Source organism: Lonchura striata, chromosome 1 (assembly GCF_050655825.1).
Source record: "Lonchura striata isolate lonStrDom1 chromosome 1, ASM5065582v1, whole genome shotgun sequence".
NCBI classification, from domain to species: Eukaryota; Metazoa; Chordata; class Aves; order Passeriformes; family Estrildidae; genus Lonchura; species Lonchura striata.
Window position 1 is genome coordinate 33,446,289 of NC_140703.1, and position 17,945 is coordinate 33,464,233.

General features: G+C 41.8%; 1 protein-coding gene across 3 annotated transcripts; it reads right to left on the reverse strand.

Annotated features, from left to right (window-relative positions):
- Positions 1-2,243: 2,243 nt before the first annotated feature.
- On the reverse strand, positions 2,244-16,055 carry LOC110472346 (transforming growth factor beta activator LRRC32). 3 transcript variants are annotated; one of them, XM_031507896.3, is made up of 4 exons: positions 13,912-16,055; positions 10,486-10,576; positions 8,142-9,989; positions 2,244-5,852 (listed from the first exon to the last, which is right to left on the reverse strand). In XM_031507896.3, exon 4 carries the CDS (start codon positions 5,649-5,651, stop codon positions 3,912-3,914), a length of 1,740 nt encoding a protein of 579 aa, XP_031363756.3. In that variant the 5' UTR covers positions 5,652-5,852; positions 8,142-9,989; positions 10,486-10,576; positions 13,912-16,055; the 3' UTR covers positions 2,244-3,911. The 3 variants fall into 3 exon arrangements, with proteins under 3 accessions (XP_031363756.3, XP_077646987.2, XP_085430154.1); XM_077790861.2 differs by lacking the exon at positions 8,142-9,989 and having other exon boundaries at positions 13,912-14,619; positions 15,703-16,052; XM_085574028.1 differs by lacking the exon at positions 8,142-9,989 and having other exon boundaries at positions 13,912-16,052.
- Between the last annotated feature and the right edge of the window lie 1,890 nt (positions 16,056-17,945).

Sequence of the window (17,945 nt, forward strand, 5' to 3'; positions counted from 1 at the left end):
AAATCTCTCTTCTCTATCCATTTCCCTTCCATCTTACACTTCTTCTATCCTCCTTCATTTCTGTTCCATTATCTGTCTCTAGGCTCTCTTCTCACCTTTCCTTTACAAAATATTGGGTGAAGCTTCACTGATCCTAAACTCCTGGGGAGAGGTGGGTAAGTACCTACCACTGCCTGTTCCTCTAAAGTATTTTCATGTCTTCACTTCTCAGAGGGAATTACACCAACACTCTTTTTCTCCTTTTCCCATCACTCACTCTGAGCACTTTGATGGCTCTTAACTCCTCTCATTCCTCATTCCTCTTTTTTCTTGGCAAAATCTATTTGGACCCTCACCAATCCAGGACCCATGAGACCAAAATATGTTCTGGCTGCATAGTTGCAACATTGTCAGGAAGCTGAAGACCCTACATTTAATTTTTGTTCTTTTCTTATGTCCATTTTTCATTTTATTTTACTCAGCTTTGCCCACAGTAGGTGAGGGTGGGAGTGAGAGTGGGGGTATAGTTAACTTAGGTTAATATGGTCCTTCTGAGGGCAGTCCACAGGGCAGAGGAAGTGTTGACATTGCTGGTTTTTAGCTCTTCAGTTGCTCCAAACAACTCTGGCAGAGCAGAAACTATTGTTAGAAAGCTCTAAGTGAAATAATTATGTGTACATCTGGACAACCTCATATTTTTTCTCTGGGTCTTGTATAAGACATACCACAGAGCCTGGGTTTTGAGAGAAAATGGACCCAGTTTTCTGGAAAATGTGACTTGTTTTAGGATTGGCAAGACAAAGGCTGCAAATGTAAGCATCTGAAATGAATCAGTGACCACTTTTGAAAATCTCGATCAAAATGTTTCACATGGACAGGCTTGAAATAGGAGTTCACAAGCAGCAGCACCACAGGCTGTTATTACAGATGATCGTTTAGCACAGGCTGTTTTAATTTAGGTCAAGCAAAGCTAATACCAAAATGATCTATTTCTTAAACTAGCCTTATGTGTCTGTGTCTTTGTACATGTGTGCACAACATGTACATGCATAACGTAGACATTATTCACACATTACACATATTCCCACCAGTCAGCTCCATTTGATGCAGGATCATCATTTGAAATTTGGGCTTCTTGAAGACATAGTAACAGTCAGGAGAGGCAAGAGCTGGGGCTGTCAGCTACATAGCCCCTATTTTGATGCATAATATCATGCAGGGCTCACATTTCTCCCTGTTTTTCCTCTCTGCTATTTTATTAATGTTTTTTCCCCCCATCTTGCTCCTCACCCCATCCAGAATAATAGAATTGGCTGAAGCAGAGTCATGTCGCTTCTTGGTTGATTATACTGCTAACAGAAAAATCCAAACAAGCCATGCTGCATTTTATTCCCGAGGCTTATTCTTGAGAAAACTGTTTTTGCTCCTGGGGAAGTCAATGGAAATCTAATTAAGCCCAGATGTTTAGTAATAACAAGCACTTCCTTTTGGGAGACCCAAACAAAAGCTGTGTGAAAACTATTAATCGGGTTTGACTCTGTCATCAGGTTTAATTCCAGCTGTGCTAGTCAAGTTAATACTGGCTCTGAGAAGGAGGTTGTCCTGCTTGACACAAAAGCCATAAACTCAGTGTGTGGCAGATTCAACTGTGTCTGGGCACACAGCTCAGCTTGTCTTCACACCAAAGGAAAAGCTCAGCAACTTCAATATCAGACTTCCAGCTCTTTCCTGGGATTGCTGCTTGTGCAAGATACTAGACTAGAGACTAAAGACTAGACTTTATTTCCCTACTTGAATAAAGGCTTGACCCGATGATGGGCTCAAGTATGGGCTTTTGTAGATGTTAGATCAGGTCCCATTGCTGCTGAGGGTTTGTGCAAATTTGTAGAATCATGGAATCACAGAATGGTTTGGGTTGGAACGGACTTGAAAGACTAGCTAGTTCCAATCCCATTGCCATGGTCAGGGACACCTTCCACTAGACTAGGTTGATCAAAGCACCATCCAGCCTGGCCTTGGACACTTCCAGGGGTGGCTTATTCACAAGTTCTCTCAAAAACCTATTCCAAATTTTTGCCTACATCTTCAGTAGATCTTCCTGGTCTCCAGTGCTTGCACTCTAAGACATGGAACAGCTGCCCCTTCTTCAAGACCAGAAGGTAAATGTCAAAGATTGAGTCTGAGCACCATAGGAAAAATAGGAAGGCTTTTCCTTTCATCTGTAGAGCATTTCAAACTTGTGATTTAATATATTCACAACCCTGTGTTTTTTTAAAAATTCAACTATGTTTTTATTATACAAAATTCCACAGTGAAATCCACCAGTCACTTTCTTACATAGCTGCTTTAAAAATAGAAATATACACCCTTTTGTAGTGTGTTAATTTTTATATTCACTAGCTTGAAGAAACAGAAATGAAACAGCAATTGGACTCTGAGTTATTTACCTGGAGAGGTTTTGGTTTGACCTCTATTTCTGTTATATGCCTTAATGTACTGTTTGTGGCATTAACAGAAGACCTGATATAGTTACTTTTGAAGCCATTGCACCCCATTAGCAGGTCAAGCTCCCACTGTTGGTGAGCTTTTCTTCACTTCAAAAGGGTGAATTTTCTGTCAGGGTAGGGAACAAAATACATGTCAGTGTTGACTTTTAGCAACATAGCATGTTAGCTGTGTTCAACCCACCACAGAATGAGGATCTACCTGACTTTGCTTACAGTCCATCCTCTTGGCTATATCTTTTTAGGATGACACAGTGAACATCTGATCTGAATAATGGCACAGGACTAGGTTCCCTGTGTATCATTTCACAATGGTATATTCTTGCAGTCTAACCTTCCATGACCTTTGCAAACAGATATATTATTCTTTTATATTGAAATGCAGCTGTATGCCATGAATTTCCCACAGTTTTCCTTAGAAAGGTAAGCATTTCACTCCAATTCCAGCTGATTGAAATTCATTCTCCAAGATTTTTCTTTTGCAAAATATTCACCCCAGAGATTAATTTCTTCACATTATACCCAGTTAAATATGTATTGCACACGAGAGACAAATTTCTTCTCTTTTAGTTAAACCATGGATCTGTGACCTTCTGAGCAGATCTGGGTAACATATCAGCATGCTTGAGATTTCTTTTAAATCCCTCGTGGCTACTGAGTGCCAGAACTAATTGACCTCATCTAGCTCTCATGTCTTGCCCCAGTGACTGGAGCAAAATCCTAACAAAAACAATGAGACAACCAAAGAGGCTCCTACCACATGGTCATTGGTTTCCATTGTCAGCTGTCTAAATGGTAGGCAGGAGCACAATGGATACTACTTATAATTTCCATTTGGGTTTGGTTTGGGTTTTTTTTAGCTAAATTCTCATTGTTTTGGAACTCGAGGGGAATTTGCAACCAACTTCTCTGACTGAAGATGGTGTTTTGACCCACTCTGGCACATCTTTGTATGATTTCTGTTTAAGAAGGGCTAGGAGCTAACTAACTCAGTAAAAGCAAAGCTCAGACCAAACTGAAACATTCTGTGGAGGTGCATAACTTTGTGAAGGGATTTCTTAGTTGGCTGATGGCATCATCTGAGCTCAGTGAAAAGACCTTACAGATCTCAAGACCTTACAGGTCTTTTTCTTTCAAGCCGGTTTACATTACACATCCCTCAAAACAACAGCAGAACTTTACAATGGCTTCTTCTAACACTGTGTAATCTTTTAAGTAGATCTGCATGTGAATGAAGCAAGTGCAAAACAGAGCAAATTCTCCTTCTGGTTCCTGCAGCCCGGACCACTACAGTGGTGCAGTTCAGGAACACTTCAAAACCATGGTAAAATCCACAGTTGAAACTCAAAGATGAAAATTTTATCCTTCATTTCTACACAGTGTCAGGATAGCACCTGATTTCTTCAGTTTTCAGGGTGTTTTGTGCTCCTATGCTTTAAACTGGTGGCTAAAGTTTTGCCTTCGGAAGCAAAAAAATGAACCCACACCAATGACGATCACAGATAAAACTAGTACAGAGGTTAATATAATGATGATGTTGATTTTCTTCAGATCCTCTTTTTCACAGTCTTCTGGTCTAATGTTCTCAATGTGCATTTCTTCCCAATACCCAAAGCTCCGAATGTACTGGCACATTAAGTGCTCCACGTTTGGGATCTGGACATTTTTGTTCTGGATCATTGACGAAAGCCAGATGTTTCCACAGCAGTTGAGTGGGTTCCCAGAGAGATACAAGTTTTTAAGTGAATTTTCTAATGCTAAAATATTGCTGTCCTGTAAGGTACTGAACCTATTGTTCCGTAGGTCTAGAACTTCCAGTGGAGAGTCACTACTCCACTTAGGAAGCCAGTTCAGCTGATTTTCAGAGAGGTTTAAATGTTTAAGGTGACTAAAACAAGGCAAGTCAATATTTAAATCTATCAGTCTATTGCCATGTAAATGCAAGTATTCCAGAGACTTTTCCAGTCCTGCTAGTGCTTTAAGTTCTATTTTCAGTCCAGGGTTCATGGAGAGATCCAAGACAAGCAGTGGAGTCTTGTAGAAGGTGCGTGCTGGTAGGATGCTCAGCATGTTGTCTGCTAGGTACAAATACTGGAGAGCAGGAGAATTGACAAACGACACACAGCCATTTTCCTCTCCAGCAAGTCTTTGCTTAGCTAATCCTGAGTACATGTGGCACAGGCTGATGTTATTGCTCCGAAGGTTAAGAAGTCTGAGACTAGGAAGACTGGAAAATATGTCGAATTGAAGGGTCTGAAGGTTGTTGTTTTGAATATGAAACTCCCTCAAATTTGGCAAAGCACCAGCATCGAGGAGAAGGTTCTGCAAAGCATTGTAGCTCAAGTCAAGGACAGTTAGGGAGACCAATGCACTATCATCATTTATAGCAAATGCCTCAAGACAGTTTTTGCTGAGATTAAGGGTGTGAAGGGACAACATTGACTCAAAGAACCCATCTGGAATGGATTTTATTTTATTATAACTTAAGTCTAAATATGCAAGCTGGGATAAATAAAGAGAACTTGTATTTTTACTTTGTTTCTGATCAAGAAGATGAAAAGAAGCATCTATCCATTCATTATCCATGTAGTCCATTTTATTATAAGGGGATTCAGCAGTGAGCTGGATTAAATTATTTGATAAATTCAGAGTTACCAGTTTATTTACCTGAGGCAAGGCTGGGAAGTGAAGCAATTTGTTTTCACTAAGATCCAGACGTCTTAAACTATATTCCTCGTTTGACTTTGTGATGCTGAACATTTCAATGCTATTCCTGCTAAGGTCAAGTATCTCCAACTGCCTGAGGTTGAAATCAGAGATGCAAGTAATTGAATTTGTGGAGAGGTTCAGTTTGGAAAGGTTTGCTAGAGTGTCAAAAGCACCTTCTTCTATTTCCATGATGATATTTCTCTGAAGATCTATCTCCACAAGACCAGGAGAGCCCCGAAACATCTTGTGTGATATCATTACAATACTGTTGTCTGCCAAGGAAAGATACTGCAGTGTTGGAGCTTGATTAATGAAATACTCAGCCATCCCACTGTAGAGATTGTTGTGGGACAAGTCCATTATTTCCACCTTGGGCAAAAGTCCAATCCCCTCTGTCCCATTCTGAGTAAGCTCATGTAAATTATTATTGGCTAAATTTATTTCCAGCAAACTTGTCATGTGTGCAAACACTCCAGACGTGATGAAGTTTATCTGGTTGAAGCTTAAATCCAGATACTGGAGGGAAGTGTAAAATGATAATGGTATTTCAGGGATGCTTTGAATCAGGTTTCCAGACAGATCTATTTTCTTTACATTCGGATGGAGCTCGTGAGGGATTTGGTGGAGGTCTTTGTTGTGGCAAAATGCCTGTGAATTTGCCTGCCAGAAAAGGAAAGAAAAGGAGTTGGCACATGACAAATTAAAAATATTTTTTGCATGATATATATAAGGAAAATAACATTCAAGATCCAGGCAGAACCTCCTCCTGAAACATTGATCCCACCACTTAATCTGAGCAGTCAGACAGCAAGAGCAACAATCCTGACACCTCTCTGCAGCTCACAACGCTCTTTTAATTTTAAAGGCATCACTGACCTTCAACAATAGAGTTTTATCTGTGTTTGATACCTACTGAATTCTTTCCTTTTTGTACCTTTCTCCTTTCTACCTTTCTTGACTCTTTTTAGTAGTCCCAAGTGAAGGAGTTCTGCCCCTTTTCCATTGCAATCAAGCACCATTTCTTAATTTTTCTTCTGATGTTTAATTTTCTCACTTTCATCTCTATATTAGATTTTTTGAACTCAACTTGCAAGAGTAAGCTGTACTTGAAAAAGCTTCAGGCTGTTGACAGTGTGGGTCCCAAAGCAAGGAGGTGGAAAAACATATAAGGATCCTACATCACAAAACCTGCCTCTCCTTCATACTCACACCCTCTGATATTGGATCATGTTTTCCTTTGTCCATGGCTTAGTTTAGTAATGCACCTTTATCCAAAAGGGGTCATTCAATGATTGAATTCTGATGTAAACCTCCAAACTGTTCCTGCTTTAACTATCCATGTTTATCCTTTTGCTAAGGTAACAGTTCCCTCCTTCTTGCATGAGGAGGAAGCCTTGTGAAAGTGCTCTGACAAAACACACATGACACAACGTGGGAAAGACAAATTCTGTTAAAGCCAGCACTTGAGAGAGAAAAAAGTTGTGAGGTGCAGTGAGGGTCATACTTTTTCAGGCCAATTCTCAGCAGCAGATAGAGAAAAAAAAAAAAAAGACAAATGACAAAATCAAATCCATCTTCCAGAAGCAAGTCTGTTTAATTGCAGCTAGGATTGAGTCTGTGTCCAGGCCAAATTTGGAGTGTCTGTTCATAAGGAAGATTAGGAATATGAACATGAGGATCCTTGCATAAATATAAAGCTATATTTTATTAATAAGGAGAACATACAGCAGTTTGAGGAAGTGGAAAGTGAAAGGCTTAGACAGCATTTAATTTACTGAGGAAAACTCTTGTCATGAATGTATTTGGATGTCTGGGTCATGTAGCATTTGTAGAAAGTTCAGAAAGGAAAGAAAGAAACAAAAAAAAATCTGTTGAATCTTAATTTTTGTGGAGAAGCAGGATCCAGATTCCATGACACAAAGCTTTTCAGATATTAAAGAAACATCTAAAGTAAAATAATTAAAACCTATCTGTTTCATGTGAACTTTGAGGTGAATGAAGTAGCACATCTGCTTTGGAGAAGTGTGGCACTAGTCAGTCTTTTATGAAATTCTTTTCCATAATCTAAATTTTGGAGACCACGCAAAAAAGTTTCTGAGAAATGTAAGTGCTCATCCAATCTCTAGATACAGTCAGATTGCTCCACAGTCCTTTTTATAATATATCTTTCCCAAAGATTCCAAATAAATTGATTACAAAAATCTGAAACCATTTCCACTCCCCTTCAATTCACTTAAATCTCCCCCAGCTAAAAATATTAGGGAGAAAAAAAGGTAATTTTCTGGCATCTCCCTGACATTACTTCTTTTTTGCAAAGCCATTGTATAATTGCTCATTTTGAGCTAAAATATGCCTAGATTTGGGCTTAGCTCTAAGGCATGAGAAGGAAGCTTTTTTTAATTGGTTTATGGAAGAGGCAGAAGCCAGAAGGATAAAAAAATCCAGAGTGAAAAAGCAGCAGGTACTTTGCAGCCTAAGGCACATGCCAGGTTTCTTCAGACACTTTGAGCCAAATCTCAACAAGCGTAGAGCCCCCTTCACTCCTTCTGGGAGAAAGTATCTTGGCAAAGTTCTGATCCAACTCCTGTCAATGCCAGCCAGCCGTTTTTCACTGAACTCAGTGGTTGAGAGGTCAGTCCCAGATCACCATGTATCTCTCAGGATTTGGCCTTTAATCTGCATCCATAGAACTGTCCCAGGGATAAAAGGGTAAAATCTATACTTCCTATTGCCTGCCCTTTGCTGCTATAATACTTCCCCTCTCATATTTCTTTTAACATTATCATTCTTTTCACTATTTTGATCCTCGCCATATCACTTATTTTCTGCACCTTCACTCCCCTGAGGCTCAAACTTCATGAATTTCACCCTCATCAGGGATAAAAAGAAAATATAAAGCACATTTCAGTGGGATGGAGCATCTCTTTGGTATATCACCCCTCCTCTCACCTCTTAGGCCAGAGGGTTTGCAGCCTGAGACTGGAAAAGATGATTTTGCCAGTCTCATGTTCTGACTTCATCTTTTTTGCCAGTGTTGCCATCAGTTTATTTCAAGTCCATTGTCAAGAAGTACTGCAGGATGAGGAGCATTTGGTCCCTTCAGTATCTGGTCTCACTTGTGTGCTAGTAAAAAAATGATCCAAGATCTCAAAAGCTAAGCATCATTTGGTTTCTTGTTTCGGTTCTTCACTGCTCAGCACTGAGAGGAAGCTGCCATCCACGTTTGTAAGAGCCCTACAAAAAAACCAGCTGGATCCAAGCCTCCACTTGTGTTCTCCTTTCTCAACTCATGAACATCTGAACCAAAGAATTTGGGCTGCAGGCACTCGGCACTGACCTGCACTTGTGTGGTGTTCATGGCCATTCCCAGAAGAGCTGCCCAGGTGGAGTCTCAGCTACAGAATCAAACCTCAGCAGTTTGCCCAAGTACCCCGCATCAGCTGACCTGTGATAACTGGTCTTGCACATGTTCTTGCACCACCTCAGTCCAAGGTAAGGCAGAATCTCCTAAAATCCCTTCCCTTCTGTAAATTGTTTCAAAGCTTATCCTTTGCCAGCAAACATGAATTAGTAGAAACATCTTACTTTGGGAGGTAGAACATGATCTACTTGAAGCCTTGCCTGACCTTGGAAGGCAACATGAGTTAGGAAGAATCTCCTGACATTTAAGCTGTACCTTTCTTTGCAAACAAGTAGATATGCCACAACTTAGTATTCAGTGGAGTCACACCTGTGTCAAGGGTCTGGTAGGGATTATTTACTTCCTAAAACCCCTTCTAGGGTTCTTGTTCAATGACAAGGGTACTAGTGGTGAGTCAGAGATGGGCACAAGTTTCTGACTCATACCTTTTCCAGGAGACTTGGGATGAAAGTATTAAATTCTGAGCTCTTGCTGTCCTAAAGGTGTCACCACAGGGAAATTGCCTTGTGAAACAGTGAGGCTGTGATGAAAAATAGTAATTCAGGACTTCAATGAACCCAGAACTTTATCCAGTCGCTCCTTCTTTCTTTAAACGGTGTTTGGATTTACACACATCTTTTGTCAGAGTAAACATCCAGCAAAGTAAGATGATCAGCATTGACATCTGCAGTGCTGAGCTGTTCATTTCTTTGGGATGAGCATCCCAGCCTTGGACTGCAGCTTTCTGTCAGAGCTAAATTTATCTCAGTTAACTGCTTAGAGCCTTGGGTCGTTGGCTTGATGAAATGAGTTTATGGTGGAGTGCTGGAAACAAGAACATGTTTACTTTTCTGCAGTCAGCTGGGTCTGTGACTCATCCAAAAACTGGAATGGGACAAACCTGCTTGGGTTATTGTGTGTCTTGCCCAGCCTTCACTTTTCTGTGATACATGGGACCCAAACTTCATCAGACCTCCCTCTCCAGCCAATGAACTGAGCTACTCAGTCTCCTTCCCAAGATTATTCTATATAAACTGGGTTTTAATTTCTTTGGAATTCAGGAAGTGCAGGAACACAGCAGGTGGGCAGGAATGCAATAAGTCCCATAAGGGAGTTGTGTACAGCTAGTAAAAACGTTTTTTTTCCTATTTTGGAAATTCTTGAAGATTTGTGCTAAGCAGATTCAATATTCAGGAAAAAAATAGGCATTTTTAAAAGCCTGTAACAGTCAGAAATACTTTGATAGGGAAGGGAGAAAGGTCAGGTCTGAATAACATTTATAATATTGTATCAGGTGCTTGCAAAAATCCAAGGAGAAAATTTTGTACTGAAGTAAGAGGCTTTGTCACTTCTTTTTCCTCCAGCAGAAGTCAGGTGCAACTTCCTTGGCAGCAATGCTGTGTCAGGGCAGAGGAGGTTAGTGTCTCTGCTATTACAAAAGGGCTGGTATAGAAGTATTTCACAGAAGATTCTTTATATAAAGCACAAAGAATTTAGGCCTGATAGAAAGGAGTTGATTTTAGGTCTAAGTCTTTTCTCTGTCTCAGTCCCAGAACCCCTTTAAAGTCTTAGAGAAATCAGGTCAAATTTCTTTTAACCAGCTACCTTTAGAAAAAAAAACAAAAAAAACCCCAAAAAACAAAGATAATGACCTCCCACCTCCCACCTCACCCCTCCTCCACCCCTCTTATGTGCTGTCACTACAAAAAGGACATAGCCTGAGAAGTGCCTGCTACCCATCCCCTAACTGCAAATCCCACCTCTGCCACCGCAGAAAGTCTGGTCCTGGAGGATTTCCCTTTTCTGAGACTATGGCTGTTTGCACAGTGCCTGTAATGGGTGTCCCAGCCTCACTGCAGATCCCAAAGGGCCTGAGCAGGAATCCCTCCTTACCATTTCACAGGGTGTCCCCTCTATGGGATGGTAGTTAAAGGTTCCTGTGTTCACCACGGCCAGCCAGAAGATGATGTTCAGTTTCATGGTTCTGAAGGTAAAAGTAATTATGATTAGATTTCAAACAGAACACAGAGGTCAACACATGTGAAAGCTGGCACCAGATTACCATCTAATATGGAGATGGACACAAGCAGTGTAATAAATGAAGCCATCTCTGAGCCCACTACACTTATGACCTACCTGTGTAGCTTTGCATTCCTTTGAGCCTGGTGGGAAAAGGAAGATGGAAGGCATTTAATGGGTTTGTGTGATTCCTAGATGACATCCAGGCCACCCAATGAAGTTCAGATGCTCAAGCTGGGCAGTGTGTCTGGCATCACATAGAAAGAACTCTCAAATGGAAATGGTTTATGTTTAGATCCAACAAATTAAGCTGAGGGTATTAGCTTCAACAGGATACCACCCTGACAGACATTCTTCTGTCACACAGGAGATGATTTCAGATGGCTTGTGAGTTCAGGTTTGTATTTATTACTTTGTGCTGCCCTCTAGGGCTGAAGCAGTTGTCTAATTGCTGGTCTCCTCCCTTCCTGCTGCTAGCTAAGTACTGCTGCTGGAAAACCCACCTTTGCACAGGTTTTCCCATTGCTCTCTCCCAGAGCCACAAGCCTGAACGGTTGCAATGCAATTTACCCATGGTTGAAATAATATGCCAAAGATCTGGGCTCTTAACATCTAATTGGCTTTGCAATGCGCTCTGAAATGAGAGGCATAAATCACAGAATAGTTTGGGTTGGAAGGACCCTTAAAGATCCTCTGGCTCCAACCCCTCTGCCGTGGTTAGGGACACCTTCCTGCAGACCAAGTTGCTGGTCTAGCCATGAAAATGCTATGCAAAGACAACGGGGGAGGGCGTGATTAGGTGCAATGGATAGAAAAATCCATGTTAAGCTCTCAAGAGGACATTCCATCTGTGAGATTATCACAACCCCAGACAGGTTCCCCTTGACTGGGACTCGTTTTGACCACCTTTCCTCAAGCACGTCGTGTTTTGAGCTTCCCTAGTCTGGAGCTGGCTGCAGTGCTGATTTTGGCATGCTTCCTGGACTCAGGCTCTCGGTCTGCAACCCCCTTGGGGTGAGCAGGGAACTTCTGTTGAAGCTGGGGACTTCTGTGGTGTCCAGAGGTTTAAATTCCTTTCAGATGCTCTGTGTTTAGAGTTTGCTCTGTCAGCAGTGTGCAATAGCACTTGCAATGCACAGACACTTTTGCAAGACAAACCTCAAACATTTGAGGCCTCAATCAGAAAAAAGATATATTTTTTAAAATAGGATATTTTGATTTAATTTAGAGACAGACTACTAATATCATGCCTGTAATGAAGAGCAACAGGATGACTGCAGCTTCGCATTTTCTACACACGGATGTTCAGAGCACTTCGGGAAGTTTGGATTTGCAGGGATAAAAATAGCAAAGAATTTGTTGGTTGAGCTTTTTAAAAACCCAGCTCAGTTCCTCAAGCTGTTTTACCAAGTGACCAAACAGTTGTGCCAGGTGAACTGTGAAGAAGAGCCTGGACAGAAACAAATGCCAGACCAGGAGGGAAGGGCATGCACTGATTCTGCTGCTCAGAACTTTGCTTCATTAAAATCACAGCCAAGTCAAATCTGCATACCAAAATAAGGACTCCTACATCTCCTCTAACCCCAGCATGGCTTTCCTCCTGTCTTTTGAAGCTATTGTCATCCTCATTTCTCACTCTGTCCTCTCTCTACTTGCACCTGTGTCAGGTGTTTAGCCAACAGAACTTCCCCACCAGAAATTAATATTTTCAAGCAATTGGATACATGGGGTTTAGCCAGATTCCATATTTTATTCACCTTTTCTTTTTTCCTGCTCCTCTTTACAGGAAAAAAAAAGAAAATAAAATTACAATTGCATGAAATTCACCAGGCTGGAGACTTGCTGAGCGAGGGGCTGGGTGAAGGGACAGTAGGAGATGGGCAAATGAAAACACTTTTATCAGCAGAAAGTGATTTGCAGATTAAACAATGTGATCATGAAAACAAACTATCTCACTGGAAAACAAATTCTCAGGAAAACTCAAATTCAGAAGCTAAAACATAATAATTTTTCATATTATTTTAGTGTAGGAAAAAGAGAAAAACAAGCTTTTAATTCAGCAATTTGTTTTTCTTCAAAGTGGAATCAGTATCTGCTAAAAGATCTATTTAATTTATGTGATCCAACAGGAGGAAAAATGAGGTGAGGATAGTTACTTTTGATAGATCTGGTTGCATGATACTAATACCACTCCCTTTGAATCCATCCATCATTGTATTTGTAAAAGGTAAAGCACTGATACAATCACTGAAATGGAAATATCTGCTTTAAAACGAGATTGCTTGTTGTGAATTTCTATCACAGAAAATTAAAGGATTTCAGCATTTTAGAGTAATTAATTGATTTTAAAGTTGAAATTATTGCATCTTAGTTTTAAAAAAAACCCACAAACAAATTTCTGCTGTTATGGAAAACCTAACTTTTGATTCTATTTAAGGAAGCATATCTGCACTTTCATAAAAAATACTTTTATCAAAATACACCAGAGTTTGGCTTTATAAATGTACCTGTGACTTTTAGATAAATAAGGATTTCCTAAAACTTTATCAGTTCCAAATACTGTCTAAGTGTTATTTCCTGTGGTAACAATCCAGATGCAGCAAAACCCTCTCAGTCCTAAGTCATTGTTCACCCAAGGTGACATTCAGGCTGTCAGGATCTTAAGAGTAGCACAGTAATGCTGCCATCTCACTCACACCTCGTGCTCCAACAGGGAGAGCTCAATGACAGTGCTGATAGAAGAGCAGAGGAGCCAAGCAGCCTTTTGCCCATTGTACCCGGGGGCTCTGAGATTTGCCCGAGGCTGTGCTAAGATGCAGGGTCGGGGAGCTGGGTGAGTGGCAATTTAATCAGTGTACAAGGCTGATCTCTGCAGCACTCCAGGTTCAGAGCACTTATAATGCAGCAATTCCACAAACAGACTAAAGTCCTGTAAAGAAAGAAAAATCACCCAGACATGTCCCCATCTTTCACTACTGTAAGCACCGAGAATAATAACCTGGTATATGACAATTGCATTGTTGTAAACTAGTCGGTGTCTCCTTAACATAAGGGATTCTCTGCAGTGCAAGTCCCTGATGGGTTAAATATACAGCTGTGTGGATAGAGCCATCTACACAGTGTGTTTAGCCAGTTCCTCAGCCTATCCATAAACACAGTACATTTTATTTATACAGCACCTTCCTCGTCCGTGTTACTTTCAAAAGGCTGCAGCTCTAAGTCACCACAGCCCCCATCTCTCCTGCAGTCAAAAGATCAACTTTCCAGCATGCTCCCAGGTTTGCATGCATCTCCACATACCTGCTCTGTGGCTGGAGGAGGAGGAGGAGGAGCAGGATTCACCTCTGCTTGCAGCCTTCTGTCTCACAGACTCTCCCAGCAGCTTTTCCAGGGCAAGTTGAGGAAGAGTTTACTTAGGGAAGCCGTACCTCTATCGCATGCCAGCTGACTAAAACTCTGTGAGCTCCGAGAGAAGTTTGAAGTCACAGGGAAAAAAAATACTCCCCATAGACCAGTCTGTGAATTCATTCCTTTGCAGTCACGATCTCTTATGTATTCCCAGGCTCCCACAAGCATGTGAATACATACCTCCGTAATTGTTTTAAAATGTGTGTGTCCTCTGCGCTTCTCTTTATTTTCCATTTCGTCCATTCAGTCTTGGCTTATTTTCTGCAGTTTCTCAGCTGGTAATTACGCTCCTCTCGTATTGACACATGAAGCAGTCAGTAAATTCCACAAAAAGATCCCCTCTGCAGGCTTTGCAGACACGTGCTTGTCTCTGAAGTCATCCGTGCCTGTCCCACAGCTGTCGGCTTGCAGATTCCCAGGGGATGGAGTGAATCAGGGGCACGGAGCTAGTCGCAAACCCAAAGCTCCGTGTCCATGCAGAATGGGATGCACAGGAAAAGGCTGTATGGGAGGAAACCTTCACAGTAGGGACAACACATAGTTTGGTTTCCCAACAGCTCAGTTGTGTCTCTGTAGCACAGCGGGATGACCAAATGCACCCTTGGGGGAAAGGATAAATTCAATTTAATGCTTGAATGGGAAATAATGTAAATGCCTTCCAGAAAGGGCAGTGGGATGATTTTTTTTTCCTTTTCCTTGGGTGTGAAACTCTTTTATTTCAGAAGCAATTCACTTGTGTAAACTGATGGGGTACCTGCACACTGCTTGATGTGCCCTAGTACCAGGGCAGGGGTGCAGTGGCCTCTGCATGATAGTTTACAGCAGTGCAAACCTTTGAGAGAGTTTGGCCAGCTCCACAGCAGGTGTCAGGACCAAACTGAGTGTTGGGTTCACCAGCCAAGGCACAGCCCTGCCTGGGCCACCCCACCAGAGAGCTCCCGCAAGCATCAGTGACCAAAGCAAACCTCCCAGGGATCACTACAAGTCTTTTTCCCTGGATGCATGAAAAATATCTGAACTGAGTGACCTCCTGCCTGGAGGAGAGTTTTACCTTCAGCAATGTGTGTTTTCCCCTCTTTGCACTGACATCTGCCATTATGGACAAGAAAAAAGAGTGTACTTACTCCCTTCTACTGGACAGCATCAATTCTGTCCAACTTTCCTGGATCTGTTTATTAAAATCAGATAAAACCCATGTCCTTTAACAGCATGTGCCAAAGAGCTTTGTGGATTCTGCTAAATATATACCGGTTCCTCTGCCACAGGTTATTGCTCATTCTCTTCAGCACACCAGCTCCTAAGAAGGTCACTTCAGATCTACATCATACTTCAAGATTCAAGATGAAAATCTCTAGAGATGTGAAAGATGTGGTTTGTTAAATGTGTCAATGAGTACATAATGCACGTGTTACTGCAATAAAAATGTAACAAGGATAATCAATTTTAAAGTAATGCGTCCATTAGGGCAAAGAAGTAAACAATCATGATACATGTTCTTAATTATACCATGTATGATAATGAACATGTAGAGCTGCATATGCATCTTGTTATTTATACAGCACCTTCCTCGTCCATGTTACTTTCAAAAGGCTGCAGCTCTAAGTCACCACAGCCCCCATCTCTCCTGCAGTCAAAAGATCAACTTTCCAGCATGCTCCCAGGTTTGCATGCATCTCCACATACCTGCTCTGTGGCTGGAGGAGGAGGAGGAGGAGCAGGATTCACCTCTGCTTGCAGCCTTCTGTCTCACAGACTCTCCCAGCAGCTTTTCCAGGGCAAGTCGAGGAAGAGTTTACTTAGGGAAGTCGTACATAATGGTGTAAAATCACATTCATAGAACCCTTAGGTGATGTTGTACATTGCATGCCAGCTGACTAAAACTATGTGAGCTCCAAGAGAAGTTTGAAGTCACAGGGAAAAAAAAATACTCCCCATAGACCAGTCTGTGAATTCATTCCTTTTCAGTAATTATCTCTTACATATTCCCAGGCTCCCACAAGCATGTGAATACATACCTCAGTAACTGTTTTGAAATGTGTGTGTCCTCTGCACTTCTCTTTATTTTCTGTATTTTTTAAAGGCCAAATGGTTTAACAATTAGTATGAGAAGCATTTCTCATGTACTTGTCTTGGCAACAGAAGCAGATCTGGAGGAGTTTGCTTGTGTACAGCAGCTTCAGTAAGGACTGAGAGCCTCAGAACAGCACTTACATAGAACATAGGTGGTCGAAAAAATACAGCACATTATCAGTGAGTGAGCATGTGGTCTGAAAGCCCCAGTGACCCTGTGCTGGGCCTCAAGTAGGAGTCCACTATAGCTGTGTCTTGCGGCACCATGCCTCATGACTATGGTGGTGTTATTTGGTTTGGCATCAGCTCGACAGTGATGTGTTTATGTCCACCTCTCACCCAAGCTGCACCTCCCCTCACAGTCCATGGTGTCTTATTTTGCTGGGACTGACAGAGGGGAGCCACCAAGTAGATATAGTCACCCCTCCTGTAATCACACCAGGACAACCTGATGGCAAACTTGATGTCACAGCAGCCAAGCCTGGAGGATGCTGCATTCGTGCTGCTCGAGATGCGGGGCCGGTTGTATTATCCAAATGGTGCATGGCTAGCTAAAGGAAAATGGCCTGCCACATAAAGGATAGAAATTTTCCTGACAATGGATTCAGATTTACATGGAAGCAGAAGAAATTATTCACACAGATGCTGCTGTTGGTAGATGTCTATCTCTGGCGTGTGGCTGCAGAAACTTGGGTCAACCAGTGGTTGATACCCAGTGACACCTGAGTGCTGATGCTTCTCCAGTTTTATCTCTTCCAGTAAAAGTGTCTCTTCCAGGGAGGGATCCCTGGCTGGATCCATACAGACCTGACCCTTCTCTAGAGCAAGCTGACTATTTTCCAGTGTGTAGCACACAGATACCTGACTCCAGATGGTTCCCCTACAGCCCTGAATTTCTTTCACTGCTAGCTTTCTTTGAGGATACCTTGGATATTGTGGGGACAGTGTCCAAATATGCTGTAGGGGGTCTGTGTGGAGCAGAAGCAGCCAAACCTGATGCAAATCCTGAAGAAAACCACAGAACTACACACAGCTTGGAGGGAACAAGCTGGTTTTGTGGGAAAGGGTGCCCTTGAGCAAGCTAACCCTCAGTGGTATTGACTCTGGGAAGCTGGCTTATTTGACAGCATCGATGTACCCAAGCCTACCCCATGAAAAAAACCTGAGGATACGAGGAGGGACACAACACCCTGAAAACTTGTAGGATCTTGCCACCAAAACTGCATACAAGCACCAGTCCTGTGATAATCCCTGCTGGTATCTGCCAAGCACAAATCCTACATGACTCCATACTGAGGCAGTAGGCAGCCAGAAAACCCCACTTTAAAAAAAACCAAAAAATAGCCATAGGTCAGTTCTGCTCACACAAAGCCAACCCTGGGCCTTCTCCTTCCTTTCTAACTGTCACAGAATTCCCACACTTCCATGGGAGACAGTGACAGGCTGGGTTGGTGGGGCTGGCATGGAGACAAGCAGGAGTGTATGAACAGAAAGAAAAATTCCCAGCTACTGAGATCCTCCAAGACATCTCTGCCAATATAAGCATCTTTATCTTGAGCTGAAGTTAGCCCAGTTTCTTTTTTAGAAATTACATGAAATAACACCCCCCCCAAAAAAAAAAAAAATCCAAACCAAAAAACAACAAAACAGTCAGGAAGAGAACTGGCTGGTTTTAATAACTTGCAAAAGATTAGAAGTTGACCATGTACTCATCTCACAGTTAAAATAAACCATATCTTGTCAACAAGATGCCCATCTTTAATTATAAATTCTATTTTCCCAGCCTGAACAAAGTTTGATATTTATGCTCCATTTCCTCTGGGTCTGATTATAGCATCTTATTTCTTAAAAAATAC